Source organism: Stegodyphus dumicola, chromosome 11 (assembly GCF_044657685.1).
Source record: "Stegodyphus dumicola isolate Sdum_Otavi_A_Nest chromosome 11, ASM4465768v1".
NCBI classification, from domain to species: domain Eukaryota; kingdom Metazoa; phylum Arthropoda; class Arachnida; order Araneae; family Eresidae; genus Stegodyphus; species Stegodyphus dumicola.
In genome coordinates this window covers 154,514,027-154,530,690 of record NC_140778.1, presented here as the reverse complement: position 1 = coordinate 154,530,690, position 16,664 = coordinate 154,514,027, and the positions used below count along the sequence as shown (strand labels likewise).

Sequence of the window (16,664 nt, the reverse complement as noted above, 5' to 3'; positions counted from 1 at the left end):
TCTAAGAGAGTAGACTGTTTGAATTACGGTTAAGCATACGAGAGTATCTCGTCTCGGGGAAGGTGTGATTTCGTGGAGAACTTTTTAAGGGATACTGGTTTGTATTCACGTCACAAATGAAGAAAGCGATTTCAAAGATTTAGTTAAGCCACGGTGGACATTAAAAGAATTGAAGATAAGTTTATGCATCGTCTATTGACAGTAGCATCAGCTTATAGTTTACACAACTTTTAGCAAATTTGAAACAATAACATGTTTTCGAAGTATTAATAAAAAATTTAGACTAGCAAAGTTAATAGCGTGTGGCCGCATGCAGCTTCTTTCATTGTGAAGCGGACTCGCGGCTTGGCTGTCCGAAAACGGATGAAGACGGTCAAACACTTACTTTGACCGAGATGTTCAGCAAGCAACGACTTTCAGCACTTTTAAGTGCTATAGTAATCTATGCAACATGTGCGTAAAAGTGTTGTCTTTTCATTTTATTTAATTAAAAACCACTTTTTCTTTAAAAAGTTTTTCTCTCTCATTTTCAATATGCAGTGGTTCGGATAATCAAAAATTCGGATAATTGGATTTTTTCCTGAAGAAAGGATCTGCCTACGTTTTAATTGCTATACGTACTGTATATTGAAAATGAGAGAGAAAAACTTTTTAAAGAAAAAGTGGTTTTTAATTAAATAAAATGAAGGTTCGGATAATCAAAAATTCGGATTCGGATAATTGGACTTCTATTGCAAATGCAGGCACATGGCAAAAGGAAAAATAATTCTTTATTAGGATCGAAATATATGATATTAGAAACATCTTTCATCAGTTATAACAAAGAAAATGTATTTTATTGTTATAATGTTAATATATAATACATATATAGAGAGAGAGTTATAATTCTCTTCATCTAAGATTTTCCTGCTTGATGTAGCTTTTACAGAAGGATTAGCAAAAGACTTATCTTAACATCATAGCGAAACACTTGTAGGTGTGGTTTATAATGCAAAAATCACTAGTTTTCCTCCCTAAATTTAATTTTTAATTCGTTGTACGAAGTATTGTAATCGCGAAAAATTTCGGATATCATATTTCAATGGCAGTAGCCATTTTGACCATTTTCGAATCCATCTGGACAACTTTTTTGTGCGACGTTTATACGTCTCCCAAAACGGATTAAAAAATGGATTTAAAATGAATTCAGAAGAGACTTTTTCGTGACTTCTGTACGTACGTACGTGCGTATGCACCTATCTCTCATAACTGAAAAACGAATAGCCTCAAAACGTTGAAATTTTGTATATGGGAGTGCTATAACATGTAGCTGTGCACCTCCCCCCCCCTTTTTTTTTTTTTTTTTGCAATGGACTGTACCAAAAATACATATACACACACACATATGTATGTATGTATGTGTATGTGTGTGTGTGATATATATATATATATAATTAAAGAAAAGAGAACAAACTATAAAAGACCTAGTTGGTCCAAAAACTTTGCGCATTGAGCTGCAAAATTTAGAAAAAAAAATGAAAATTCCTAGATCGTACGCCAAAAAGTTGCTTAGATACTGTGGTTCCGTTGACAATATTAACATAAGTAAAATAAAGTGCAATGAAATGTGTAAATATAAAAGATTAAATAAACAATATAAACATTTGAATATTTATAAATAAAATTCAATACTAATTGTAAGCAATATGCTGATCAAAGTAAGACGTATTTCGAACATTAGAATTAAAGTGGAACAAAAGACTTAAAATACACACACAAAAAAAAAAAAAAAAAAAAAGAAGCGCTAAATGGTAGATTAGCCCAATTCGAATCTCATTAAGGCTCTGCACGGGAAATTATTTTAATGATTTTCGAGTCCAGCTAATTCCATATCGCGTTTCGCCGAAACAGACAATTGAAACTGTATATGAAACTACTCTTTTTTAAAAAAATTAATTGAATAAACTTCGCCATAAACTTTAGTCTCAATTCTCTGTTCCAATTTCCCGACGCGTCCGATTGAAGAAACACATTAAGGTGTAATAATAACTTTACATAATGGACTGGTAATGCCAATGTACAAAATAAAATAAATAGCGATTTGCTATTAGTCATATATATATATATATATATATATACCCACTTTCTTGGTCGGCTCTATGAGCTCAGTTTTTATTCTTATATGTTGGAAAAATTGTGCGTTTTTTGCTTTAAAAGTGATTGAATTATGTTCTTCTTATGTCTGGTTAAGGTTTTTATGCCTTTTGTTAATTTGCATGCAATAGTTGTAGAATTATCAACAATTTGAAAGCTGTTAAAGTGGGAGTAAACTTAAGAGAGCAGCCATTTGTTTACATTTGAAACTTAACAGAATTGTGAATTAATTCAGTTTCTGCACTTTTAGTATCTTTTTGCCGAGTGTAACCAAAAAAACAGTTTTTACGATTAAGATTAATGATTTTTACGTTTTTACGATTAAATTAAAATTTCAGTTTTGTGCAGATTTTTACGTTTTTACGATTAAATTAAAATTTCAGTTTTGTGCACCCAAATATCTGTGTTCTTGTCTGCTGGCAGAATTGCTTGTTTTTGCTTAAAAACATTAATCTTAATTGTAAAAACTTTTTTTTTTTTTTCTTAAAGTCTTGTAACTGTATTTGGTGTTTTATGTTTTCTATATTTTTCAACTTATAATAGAGATGTTTTATGCAATCTTGCCTTGCCGCGAAATAAGAACCGAATTAACTGAATGAGAAATGTGCCTCTAATTAAGTTAGGGGTTATAAGTTTAAATGAATTGCAGCAAAAAATGTGTATAATTTAATAGGCCGTTCAAGGAAGTCACGTGGTGTCCGCATCAGATTTTTTATTTAAATCTCTATGTTATTGGATAAGCAGATGAACTAAATTTTTGTTCAGTAGCTTTCTTTTTAAAAGACTCATTGTTAGTTAATCAGAATTAAAATTTTTACATGCACAGAAATGTATTTTTACACTCTTTAAGATAGCATAGTTTTATTAGAATAAAATTGTACAAAAATTCGGAAATTTGTGCATGAAATGGGAAAATATAATAGTGCAAAAACTTAGTAATGTATATTTATTTAAAATATAAGTAATATGTATTTATTTAAAATGTAGTTTAAAGTAATTTGTTGATTAAGAAAAAATTTTTTAAACAAATTGCATAATCTTCAAAGCCTTACTTATGAACGAGTGGTTAAGACCGCTGAATACTGGAAGTTCGACACGAGTTGCGATTAGAATTTTTCAGTCTTTCTTTTCTTTTTTTCACTTTTTTAATATTTAGCGATTTTGTTATGAAATGCACTACTTTCTTTAAAATGTATTTTTAACTAATATTATTTTCACATTTTTCTTTTCAGATGCGCTGGGTTTTTTAAGGTAAGTTATTTTTTCTTCTCAATTTTGAATCTGATATTAATTAAATTATTAAAATTTTCTTTGTCTATAATAATGCTCATTTTTAAAGACTAAAATATGCAGTGCAATTAATACTCTCGTGCAATTAAATTTTTAAAGCTAGCGCTATATTTTATTTGATATGTTTAATAAAGAATTAGTAAAGAAGAAATAAAATTTCTTTACATTTTTCGCAATCTTATTACAACTTCAGAGTAATTTTGAGCATTTGCTCTCTTCATTGTTAACATTTAACATACTTCTTTTGCGTGTGCACGGGTTCGTAATAGATTGAAGGCATATAGGACCGATGACGGCTTGATAAAAGTAAGGTGATAAAAGTGATAAAGGTGATAAAGGTGATAAAAGTAACTATGGAATTAATGTAGGTAAGGTTCTCTTTGTAATTATGTATCAGCATTATGTATTCAAGTGTTTGGAATCAGATATCAGTTTTACTGAGTATGGTGCTGTACTTTTCTGTTTATGTTCACTTTAAAGTACTCAAGTACAAAGTGTTTATGCTGTACTTTAAAGTACTCAAGTCTGTATTTATTCCTTCTCTGCATGTATTGTGGAGGTCAGTTCGTACTTGGCTAGGATTTAGATTACATAGCATTACTTAATGATCAGTTTTTATGTATTATGTTTATCAGTTTTAGTTTTAGTTTTCATGTATTACGTATGCATTTTTAAGTGTTATGTATGCAGGCATTAGGGATCAGCTTTCTGTATTTCTGCACTCAGTATCATGTTAGTTTTTCACTTTAATATTTAGTTTTGTACTTATGCATGTATTATCCTGTCTACAAGTACTACGAAAGAAAATGTAGGTGAATGGTTCAATTTGTAAAACAACTAAAGTTTAAATATGCGCAAAGAGCTAAATTATGCAGGAATTTGTTATCTTAGTGATAACAGGTATACAATCTTTTAAATGTTCCTACTTAAGAGTCATGTACATGGAAAGTAATCTGCGTTAAATTATGTTTGGGCGCTAGGATTTTTTTTAATCATTTTTTTTAATCTCCGTCTTTTTAGTCCAAAGGGATTTGAATCCCGAAGGACTATTAGTTTCGTTTTGGCATTTTGCGTCGGACGGATAAATGTCGGTTCACTTTTCAAACTGTTGCCATAAAATGTTAGAGTCCTGCATTATATTTGAAGAAATTAAATAATGAAAATCTGCGTAAATGTATGTATATTTCTCACATTATCATAAAATAACGGTACATAGAGTCATCGAATTTTGAATAACGTAATCCTCCAACGAATATGAGCATGTGGAAGACCAAATTTGAAATTTGAAATTTGTTTTATGATCGATTTCCTATTTTTTAAAACTTTGACGAATTTTTGATTAACAAACTCAAGGATTTCAAAGCGAGCAATGGCAACGTTGTGCAGAAAAAACATTTTTATCTCCAGCGCGTGAGTCTCTGTATCGGAAATTCTAAAGATATGCTCGTTTTAAAACTATTTTGCGATATTGCTGTTGCACTGGATCTTATGGTTTAAGTGCGAGGAACATGATATTTAATAAAGAAAGGTAACACACAAAATGTTAAAAAACGCCCCTTTGGACGTAATTTAAAATCTGAAACATTTCAGATTTTTTTTTTTTTTTTTTTTTAAAGCGTACTTTTTAAAATGGGACTATTTACAATTCCCTGACCAAATGATTAGTTTCTACAAATTGTTAATTTTCTTACAGGTATCAGTTCCAGTTATTCAATTAGAGTATCAATTGCAGTTAAACGTAGACTGTACCAAATGGCGTCAGTTTTGGCGACTTTTAGCAATTTTATTTTTCCTTGCCACCTTGGCGATATCTCGCCAATTTAGGGAGACAACCGGACCTCAGTGTTAAATAGAATTGCCCCTGTAACTTTTTTATTTATTTATTTTTTTATTATTATTATTTTATTTATTATTATTTTTTATTCGTTTATTTTTTATATTTTTATTTATTTATTTATTTATTTATTAATAATTTTATGTACTTATTTATATTTTTATTTATTTATTTATATTTTTATTTATTTATTTATATTTTTTATTTATTTATTTATTTATATTTTTATTTATATATTTATTTATATTTTTATTTATTTATCTATTTATATTTTTATTTATTTATTTATTAATATTTTTATTTATGTACTTATTTATATTTTTATTTATTTATTTATATTTTTATTTATTTATTTATTAATATTTTTATTTATGTGTTTATATATTTATTTATTCATTTATTTATATTTTTATTTATTTATTTATTTATTTATTAATATTTTTATTTATGTACTTATTTATATTTTTATTTATTTATATTTTTATTTATTAATATTTTTATTTATGTACTTTTTTATATATTTATTTATTTATTTATATTTTTATTTATTTATTTATTTATTTATTTATTAATATTTTTATTTATTTATTTATTTATATTTTTATTTATATTTTACTTTATTTTTATTTATATTTTTATTTATTTATTCATTTATTTATTTATTTATTTTGCAAGGATTCATTGCCTCAATTTCATGTTACGTTATATAAAAGATACTACAATTTCACTTATATCTTCATTAAAATTATTTAAATGTATAAAAAATTCGTGACAATATCTTTATTTTGCAGAGATCAATTCGCAAAAGTCGTCAGTACCCTTGCAAAGGTCAAGGTGAAACTCTCAATAAATGTCCAATTGACAAAACGCACAGAAACCAATGTCGTTCCTGCAGACTTAGAAAATGTTTAGCGGCCGGCATGAATAAAGACGGTGAGTCTCAGATTGTCTTATACAAACAAAGCCAATAAGTAATAGTAGACATATTCGATGTTTTCATAATGTTAGATGACTGATGACCAATGGCATAGCGTTCAATATTAAATAATTGACGACCAGTGGTGGCCAATGGCATCTTTATTCACTTATACTCATTGTTAGATGATTGCTAAAGTTCGTCGACTTGCCTATACTACACTGCAAATTTATGTTTAAATTTTCAGGAAATTCCACCGTCACCCAGACGGTATAGTGGTTAGGGAAGCCTACTACGATATCGAAGAGTCCGGGTACGAATCCCGGAGAGGACATGGATGGTATCAGTGCCGCATATTGGTTATGCGTAGTATTAGTGCCGCTTTCGGCTCGCCGCATATTTGGAGTGCCAGCATGACGGTACTCCAAATATGCGGCGAGCCGAAGGTCCTCTCGTGTGGATTGGTGTAAGGAGAGAGGGGGGAGACCCCGGCTACCTCCCTAGGTGCTCTCCCTCAAAATTGAGGTGGAAAATAGAAGTCCAATCTCACTTTGGAGTAGAATCTGGCAACCATTGTTCCATGGACAAGACAACGACAATGATTTCCCCCTTTCAGCTTTGTTTTTTTTTTGCTGAGTTTTAGAAATTCATATAGGTATTTACTTAAGCTTATATGTGCATAATATTAAAATAATAAGCAATTAAGATATTAAAATAATAAAGCATAGAAAATAATAAAGCATGTGACCCGTTCCACAATTTCAAGCGATCCATTTGAGTTTCAAGATAAAGTATAATATATCAAAATTAATTAGAAAACATAAATATGAAAAAAAACATACTTGAACAATCAATAAAAAAATTAAAAGGGAAATAAATAATAACAATGATATTTTTGTTTGATTGAAAAGTTGCAGCAGTAACGAATATGCATTTTTATTTTTAAATAACCAAATAATAAAATTGATAATAAGTAAACTGTAACGTAATTACACGAAGAAATCGATATGAATATGATTGGCAACGCCCGTCTGTAATCTGCAATTCCAAAAAACTGGCTTTGCCATTTTGTCCGCATTCAGTTCATCTTATAAATGCGAACAAATATTTTCACACATAAAATATATTTTAAGTAAGCAGCTTAACTATCGGAGATTCACATGATTGTATTAGTCTCAAGACGACTAGCTATAAGCCAGACTTGATTTCAACTTGACTATGAGCCAGACTTGTCTTAGTTGGCGTCACAAGTTAAGCATCACGGCAGCCATTGATGTCGAAGACCAGAGTAAAGTTGATCCAGTTAGGTTTATTTTTTAAAAATTATAATTATAGTTGTTATATTTAATGTAGTAATACTTTATAATTAAAGCTTAAAAATTTAATGTAATGATTTTCTCAAGAAACATTATCTTATTATTCACTAAAAAAGACTGTTTTAAAATAAAAATACCCCTGATCTGAAACGTCACCTTAATAAACTCATTTTGGTTGATTTCAATCCGCAGCCAAAAAATCTTGCTTATGCCTGAACTAAAGCCGACGATTGGTCCAACTAACTTTTGCTCTAAAGGGGGTTAGACTGAATTGAGCCTCTTTAAAGGTAAAAGCCAAGAATCAGACCGAGCCCAAATAAAACCAGCCAGCTATAAATTTCTGCTCATTTGTAGTCTACGAACAGCATTTACTTACTGTTTTTTGTTGAACTATGAGCACAAAGTTGTTCAGAAAGCGAGTTTTTGTTGAAATCCTTCAGCTCTCTGGGATCGAAAAGGATATAAAAACAACAAAAACTCAAATTTAAAGGTCGTTATTCTGTCACCCAATAAGAAATAATCTTGGTTAAACTACTTTTGCTCTTAATTGGGTTAGACTGAGTTGCGCCTCGTTAAAGGTAAAACCCAAGAATCAGACTGAGCAACAATAAAATCAGCCAGCTATAAATTTCTGCTCATTTGTGGTCTATGAACAGCATTTACTTACTATTTTAGTTAAACTATGAGCACAAAGTTATTCAAAAAGTGAGTCAATAAGAAATAATCTTTCGTTCTTAGTTCTACAAAACCACAAATCTCAATTTTCGATAAGTTTTTCTGCGTACTTTCCTTCAAACTGGTAGCCCCGTCTCCAAACATAGAAATCCATTTATCCGAATCAATTGGGACTGGACACCATTCGGATAATCAAAAATTCGGATAATTGAATTTGTTTCCTAAGAAAGGGTCTATGTACAATTTAATTGTGTATGTACCGCATGTTGAAAATGGGAGGAAAAAAACGATTTTTAAAGAAAAAGGTGTTTTAATTAATTAAAAGAAAAAGGCGACACTTTTACGTACCTATTATATAGCGTACTGTACATATGCTGAAAGTCATTGCTAGCTGAACATCTCGTTTATAGTAAGCTGCTTGACGGGTACCGTGCTTGCACTTGAAATTTCTTAGCCAGCCGTTATTTGCTTTAAAGTACGAACAAGCAGCCTAGCTTCTGAGCTGAGATCTTAGCTTTTTCACGAAGAATGGAACCCGAAACTCGGTTTCCCTGCAAAAACCACTTGAAAACGACATCTTCAAAATTTTTGTTTGTTCCTGTCTTTATTAATTTTCTGGAAGAGCTCCCATCTTTGTTTTCAAGCAGTGACAGGAGGTTTCAAAAGTGTAGGTTTTCACCTCTTAATATCTGAAGTCGTTGATTGTCCAACACTACGTTAACGTCTTAATTTTTTTAAATACTGAAAGCGATTCGGATAATAGGAATTGGAATAATTGGAGTTGGTAGTGTACTTTATATATTGTATATACTCAAATTCTATCTAATTGCCTCATGGCAATCTTATTATCTAAATGCTGTGAGTCATTTAATGCGTGATAAATCTTTCTCGACGTGAAATTCTTAAGCCACACCTCAGCCGTATGACGTCATTTTTCTGTGAACTACGGGAGTTGAAAACACCTTTTCTTCTGGGTTAGTCAGGAAGATATTCACTTCCTATCCCATAATACTGTTCGGAAACTTGAGACTTTTTGACGCCAACCCCTACTGCCCTTCCTGCTGGGTAACTTTTATACCTGAAGTACCTTGACTCATGCGATCTTTCCGGCCACGCAGTCTTAAGTCCATGAATCGAAATCAAAAGCAAAGTCGATCAAAGAACGACGCAACTCTCCACTGCCCCCCTCTTCAGCGGAGCCGTCAAAAAAAGTTCTTGCCCCTTCATGGATTGGGGGAAAAAAAAAGGTCTCATTTTCAACCAAAGTACCCTTAAAAGTCCATCCGCGGAAAGTGCGTAAATAAAGCAGCAAGAGCTTCATGAGTTATTCAAACTGATGGGTGCAACTTCACCGCTGATAATGAGTTCCCCCATTCCTCTTTTCAAAGAAGGGAGTTAGATGTGAATTCAGAAATCGGATAGAATCATGATCCCCCTTTTATAACGAAGCACTCGGGCCCACCAGGTGCACTGCTCTTCGTTAAAAGAATGCGTGTGGGGGGTGGGGTGGATCAATAACAGAGCCCCCATTACGTCACAAAGGCATGCTTGGAGCAGAAAAACCGAGTTTAGACAGGCCGAACTTGCAGTCGGAAGCTCAGTTGGTGAACAAAAACATTCGAATTCGGTCTGTATGGGACCCGAGCACCTGCATTAATTGGTGCACAGGGGTGTCCACAGTATCGATGACAAGGACTCATTCGACTGATTCTAATAGGACGGGGTGGAATCATGTGCGTGGCTGTGCGAATTGCGTTTTGACACACGCTTATGCACGATTTGCTGCTTGATGCTGCGCAGGGTGATCCGAATTTTTTTTATTGATTTTCTGAATTATCCTTTGACTGCAACCGTGCTCATCCTCTTTCATTTGAATTTCTAATGTTTAATCATAATTTCAATCCTTCTTCTCCTAACCTGTTTCGCTGTATATCCAGAAAAGTGAGAAATTACTTAGTTTGTCATTGCCCCTCCAATTTTAATGTTTTATCGCAGTCAAAGCCCCTATAACCGAATGTCCGGTTCGTTATATTCGATGGTTCGTTGCGTCCGATCCGGTATAAAAAATGGATTATGCCACACACACACACACACACACAAAAAAAAAAAAAAAAAAAAAAAAAAAAAAAAGTAAAAGATCTGACTGATAATTCACAAAAGGAAACTAATTATCACAGTCACATATCTAAGAATCTGATGTGGTGATTTTTAATACTTCCTTGTACGAAGTAAAAAAGAAGTATTGTAATCGCGAAAAGTTTCAGGCAGCATATTTCAACGAAAATATCCCATTTTGACCTCTTTCAAATGCAATTTAACGATGTATTTCGTGATATGTGTATGTAAGGACAGAATAAAACACTCTTTTCCTCCCAAAAATTATAAAACTGCTTTAAAATGAATTCTGAAGAGAATTTTTCGTGGCGTCGGTACGAACGCATGTACGTACGTGCGTACGTACGTATCTCGCATAACTCAAAAACGAGTAGCCTCAAGAACGTTGAAATTTTGTATATAGGACTGCTATAACATGTAGATGTGCACCTCGTACTTTGTTTGCAATCGGCCGCGCCAAACGTGTATAAATATATTTATATATATATATCCACTCTGTTACTCGGCTCAGTAATCTCAGTTTTTTACTCTTATATGTTTGTAAATTGTACATATTTTGCTTTAAAAATGATTGAATTATGTTGTTTTTATCTTCAGGTTAAGGTTTTGGTGCCTTTAGTAAATCTGTATGCAATATTTTTAGAATTATCAACAATTTTAAAGTTGTCTAAGTGCCGCTAAGCTTTTTTTTTTTTATGATGTGAATTTTAAAGAATGCATTTATTCTATTGCGGTTTATGCGCTGTCGGCGACGTAGGTTTAATTTAATCTAATAAGTTTAAATGAAATGCAAAAAAAAAAAAAAAAAAAGCGTATAATTTAATATTTCGTACAAGGAAGTTATGTGGTGTACACATCAGATTTTTAGTATATTTGATAAGTGCACAGTCATAGTATTTTTAGCATATATAATTGATATAGTAATTTTTAGTAATCTGATCTGGTGATTTTTTTAGTATATATGACACAAGATATCGGCTGATCAAATGATACACATTTTTTGATGCACTTTATTTAAACTTATTTCCTCGAATTATTTTAACTTAATTAACCAATTCTTCGAGGCAAATTGAAAATGTTACCAAAAATTTCAAATTTTAAAATTAACTATATCAGTCAATTTTTATCGTAGAGGAGTCAAACGTTGTATAATTTTATTTTTTCGTAACAAGTATTAAACTTTCCCAAATGCAAGTATAGGAATCGAGAGACCGTTTCAAAAGCTAGATTTCGTTATTTATCCAAAATTATTATTATTATTATTTTAATTTGACATTGCCAGGATAGGAATTTTTTTGTCATTTAAAATACTTCTGTTATTGGAAAGTACATGATTGCGATGAAGAATTGCGAAACTAAAGGCTGGATAATGGGAGATGGATACATATATTTTGGTACGGCTGCCTGTAATTAAAAAAAAGGGAGGTGCACAACAGCGTGTTACAGCAGTCCCACATACAAAACTTCAACGATCTACTGTTAATCTTTTTTGAGTTATGCTAGATAAATATGTCGTACACAGGTACAGATGTCACGAAAAAAAAATGTTATATTACTAATATTTTTTATATATGTACACTGAAACAGTCTCCTAATACAAGTTCCTGAAATAAATTTAAGCTTAATATACTTGCTTGTTTTTTCTAATTTATTTATTATTTCGAATTCCAAATAACCCGTTTGCCTGATTTTTTTTTCACAGCAGTACAGCACGAAAGAGGACCTCGCAATTCCACACTCCGTCGCCAGATGGCGACAATAAAAGATTACAGGTCACACGATACAGTATCACCACCTAGCTTCCCACCACCTATATACTCACATGTGTCGCCAGTCTGCAACATATTAGCATCTGACAGTAGAGGTTCCCCTTGTCCTATGACCTCTAGGTCTCCTGTTTTGAACACTATCACGGCTTTTAGTATGATGAGGCTACAAGCTCCACTTTGTCATCCTATAGCAAAGGTAAGAAAAATGGTTGTATAATCGAATGTAATAAATGCTGGGAAATTAATCTAATACAATATTTTGTTATCTGCCATATATGTCTTCTACAGCTCACGTACCAAATCAAGCGTATAAATTGCAGATTATGAGTTTTACAGCTTTTATTTAAAAAATATATATATATATTTGGGACCTGAATGCTTTGTCAGATCCAGTGATACTTCAGACAACTCATTAGATAGGTGGAAAACTTTAATCTGTTGTGGAAGAACTGATTCTTACTTGCAGCATTTTACTTTTTGATCCAATGGTAATAGGTACTGCCCTAGCTGAAACAGCCATCAAATAGATAGACGGAACATCAAAACCATTATTCTCAGTGCCAGTTGATCCGCCGGTGGTCGTGTGGTTAAGACGACTGGAAGCATGTGATTTCGACCCATGTTCAATCCCAGGTGAACGGGCTGGCTCCATGGCTGGTTTCCATGTTTTTTCCCATGTGTTCCAGTTTTGCTTAGTAACGTCCTTCACGAAGGTATCCTCTCTAAACAGGTAACCCTCCTGTGCTTTGCCATCTTCAAATGACTCAACCTCAACATGAGCGGCAAACTTGGTATCTGCTTGGTATCTGAGCCAAAATACCGGTTTAAATTAAGATGGTAGCACAACTACTTAATAAGAATTCTTCGACGTATTGCGTTTGTTAAAACGCTACCTAAATTTATTGATGAGTCTAACCAGTGTGAGCTAATGATCGTCTAAAGTATCAAGCTGATCAACGAGATTATCGTTAATATTAGAGAATCACTCGTCGACTGTTTCTAAGATATGTAATCTTCATCATATAGGAAAATATCACTTTAGGTGGATACTCTGATTAGATCTGGTGCCTTCATGAAGATGCCTGTGATAAGGTGCCTGCACCCTTAAGCAGGTCGGTTACGATTCGAAAAGAAAGGTAACTTCATTAGGATACCCCGGCATAAAAGTGTGTGCCTTCTTATAAAGACTGATTTTTTCAATGTTAAGAATTGGTCTTCTAACTTGAAAATTTAACTTCCAACTTAAATTGATTGGTTGATGGGTGTGTGTATTTTTACAGCGGGGTCATCCTTATGGAGGTTTATGTCTTGGAATTGTAGTAGACCTGAATAAGGGTGCACCTAAATGACGGGCACTCTTATGAAGAAGAATTCCCAATTAGATGGACCAGCTTTAAATTTGCTGTCTAACTTTTAATATGTATAATCGTGTTCAGAGTCAGCAGAGATTGGCTGTAGTGACCCGTCTTCATTCATGGTCAAGACATGAGGTGGATTCGGATTTATTGGATTACGGCAAAACATGCTGTGACTATCTTCTTTAAGCGGAGGGATAATGCTTTGGACAATTTTGTCAGGCATTTGTGGTTGCAACAATGTTATGGTTTATTATTATGGTACATTTATGGCGCATGGAAGACATTTATGATGTAAGCATTTAAAACTATGGGTACGGAAACTCAAGGCAGGCAGAAGAGGCTCGAATTCCCTCGCAAATTATTTTCACTCGAAATTGGAATGGTGCTAGGCAACTAAGAGTTCTTGTCAACTATATTGATAACGCCATACGTGTTCTTGCACATGATCGTAACTCATGAAGCCTTCTACCAGTATGTGATTGCTATTTGTAGTCGAGTATTAACCAACAAAAAATACGTCTGCATTTGATGTTGCCATCTACTGAAGAAAAATACAATTAGTACAAGATCTACTGAAGAAAAGTACAAGTTAGAAGAAAATGTTTAAAATAGAGTACGTGTTTGAATTAATGGAGTTTCAGCAGCGAAAGTTTTTAGCTATTTTGGTAACGAATAATTTTGTAAACCAATAATATAAATTTTCTTTTACTACAAAGGAACATTTTTGCATTAATTTGAGAAAATGCAAATTTTTTTATCAATTTCAAAAATATTTGCGAAACAGATAGCAAATATTAGCGATGTAAGTACATTTTGTTAACTATCTCACGTGATATCTGCGAGTTAATTCACACTTGTAAAACTACAGGAAGATGGCAGAATTTTTTTATATAATTCAAACAAAAGAGAGTCATATCAAATGTCCCTCAGAATTGACAGTTTATATAAAAAGTATATTAATCTTAAGTTTAAAAAGAAGGAATTAATTTTACATTTTATATTGTTATATGTTTCTTCTGTCTGCTTCACATTTAATTAATATTTGAAATGTGATTTTATTTTAATTTAGCAATTATAGTGCTTGAAGTATTATTTTTTAGATGTATATTTGACAGCTACTAAATCATGCACACTGAAATTTTCACTAGCCATTTGATTATAACCTTTCATTACAATCATTACTTATCATTACGAATGTATTTTTACAGCTGTACAAGTAATGATTAGTACAATAATTACTAATCATTACTTGTCATTATGAATGTAACTAATTACTAATCATTACTTGTCATTACGAATGTAACTAATTACTAATCATTGCTTATCATTACGAATGTAATGTTGAAAGAATTATTACTTATGATTACGAATGTAACTAATTACTAATCATTATGAATGTAAAGTTGAAATAATCCTTACTAGTCATACCTTATCATTAACGAATGTAATATAAAATAATCTTTAATAATCATTACGAATGTATCATTGTTCTTTTGTATTTATTTTCTTCAGTATCCTCCTTCAACGATGGTCTTCCCCTCGAGTTTGCTCAATCCAGAAATAATTTGCGAATCAGCAGCGCGGGTGCTTTTCCATAACGTCCAGTGGGCCAGAAGCGTACCCGCCTTTGTTAATCTACCATTCAGAGATCAGGTAGGTGTGATTTATTTCGTCCCCGCCTCCTCATAAGCTCGAGACTTCTGTATCTACCAAATTGATATAGTTTAGGAAAAAGAACATTAATTACGTAACACATTAAGAATAATATAACACATTAATTTATTTTCATCAATAAAAAGTTAAATTTACAAGATGAATACTCAATGATATTTGCGGAAGTTTGAAAATCCAAGGTCAAATTAACACTACGGGAACATACTATAGCTTGAAACCTTCTTAGAAAGAGAGTATAAGCGTTTCATAAATATTAGTTAACAGATAATATGCATTAGATTCTGCACCTATAAATCTTTCGCATGCGTATTACTGTAGACTATCAATTACTGTAGATAATCAATTAGTGCATACTGAAGTTTTTAATAATAACACGTGCAAAATAAGTATAAACCCAAGCAACTGATAAATACAGAAATACAAATTTGAATGCATATTTTAACTATTTATATTCTGACAATGTAGTATGCAAATGCAAATAAAAACGGTTTTTATTAAATTGTTAATAAGAAGAAACATGGAAAATAAACGCATCTTTCGTACAAATACATACAGGGAATAATGCAAACTTTGTATAGGTCTATATATTTCACATAAATTTAATTAATGAACGAGGAGATATTGCGTTATGGATTGGATTTAACAACATTAAGTTTCTGAAAGTTCTCAATACAGTCGAACTCGCTTAAAAGGAGCGCAAAGGGATCGCAATTTTTGTTCGTTATAACCGAATGTTTGAGCGTTATAACCGAGTTTGTAAAAAACCGGTTCGTGAAAAAAACATAAAAAAATTCGTGCGAATTACTAATAGTATATTACTATTTTAATTGGGGAGCTAGGGAACTTATGATTTTATTGTACAATATAATTTGAAGCTTTTAAATATTCAATAAGAATTTATCTCCAACCTTTTTTTCCTCTGTGGGGAGTGGCTGGACTGACCTTGCACTTTGTTCATCTGGTATGGATATCAGTAATGTTAAATATGAAGTTCTAGATTTGGATACCCTTAGCGACCACAGATATATTTTGATTAATTTGAATGATATTAAAGTCAATAGTAACATTAGAAAGAAGTACTCTGGAAACATTAAAAGAATTGAAATAATGGTGAAGAAGAGTCGCAGGGATATTTTTGATATTGAAGACAAAGTTAGTTGTTCCTCCAACTCTTTAGAGTTGAATAATTGTATTAGTGAAATGGAGAGACTGTTGATTAGTAATATGAATAGATATCTATTGATTAAGAAGACCTTGCAACATAAGAACATACCGTATGGTGGACTAATGAATTGAACAGTCTTAGAAGGAAATTAAGAGCCTCTAGGAAAAGCTACCAAGTTAAAAACATTCCTGATGAGTTGCGTATTAAAAGGAAAGTGGATTATAAAAGAAACCTTGCATTTTATAAGAAAAAGATTAAGTTTACTAAAAGACAATATAGAGAAGAAATATTTTTGAATAGTAAATATTATTATGATAAGTATTACAGGATTGCTACAAATAAAAGAAGACAACATATTATTTTGGATAGGGAAGATAAGAATAATGATTCAGTCGAACAGTACTATGACTGTATTATCC

General features: G+C 31.8%; 1 protein-coding gene across 1 annotated transcript in view; it reads left to right on the top strand.

The window, feature by feature from the left end:
* The window catches only part of tll (nuclear receptor subfamily 2 group E member tailless), a 48,143-nt gene that overhangs the window by 20,532 nt on the left and 10,947 nt on the right, over positions 1-16,664 (top strand). The window contains exons 3-6 of the mRNA XM_035354471.2: positions 3,366-3,384; positions 6,049-6,190; positions 11,982-12,244; positions 14,919-15,059. Of these exons, the coding sequence (XP_035210362.1) occupies positions 3,366-3,384; positions 6,049-6,190; positions 11,982-12,244; positions 14,919-15,059 (565 nt within the window). The remainder of the gene's footprint in view (positions 1-3,365; positions 3,385-6,048; positions 6,191-11,981; positions 12,245-14,918; positions 15,060-16,664) is intronic.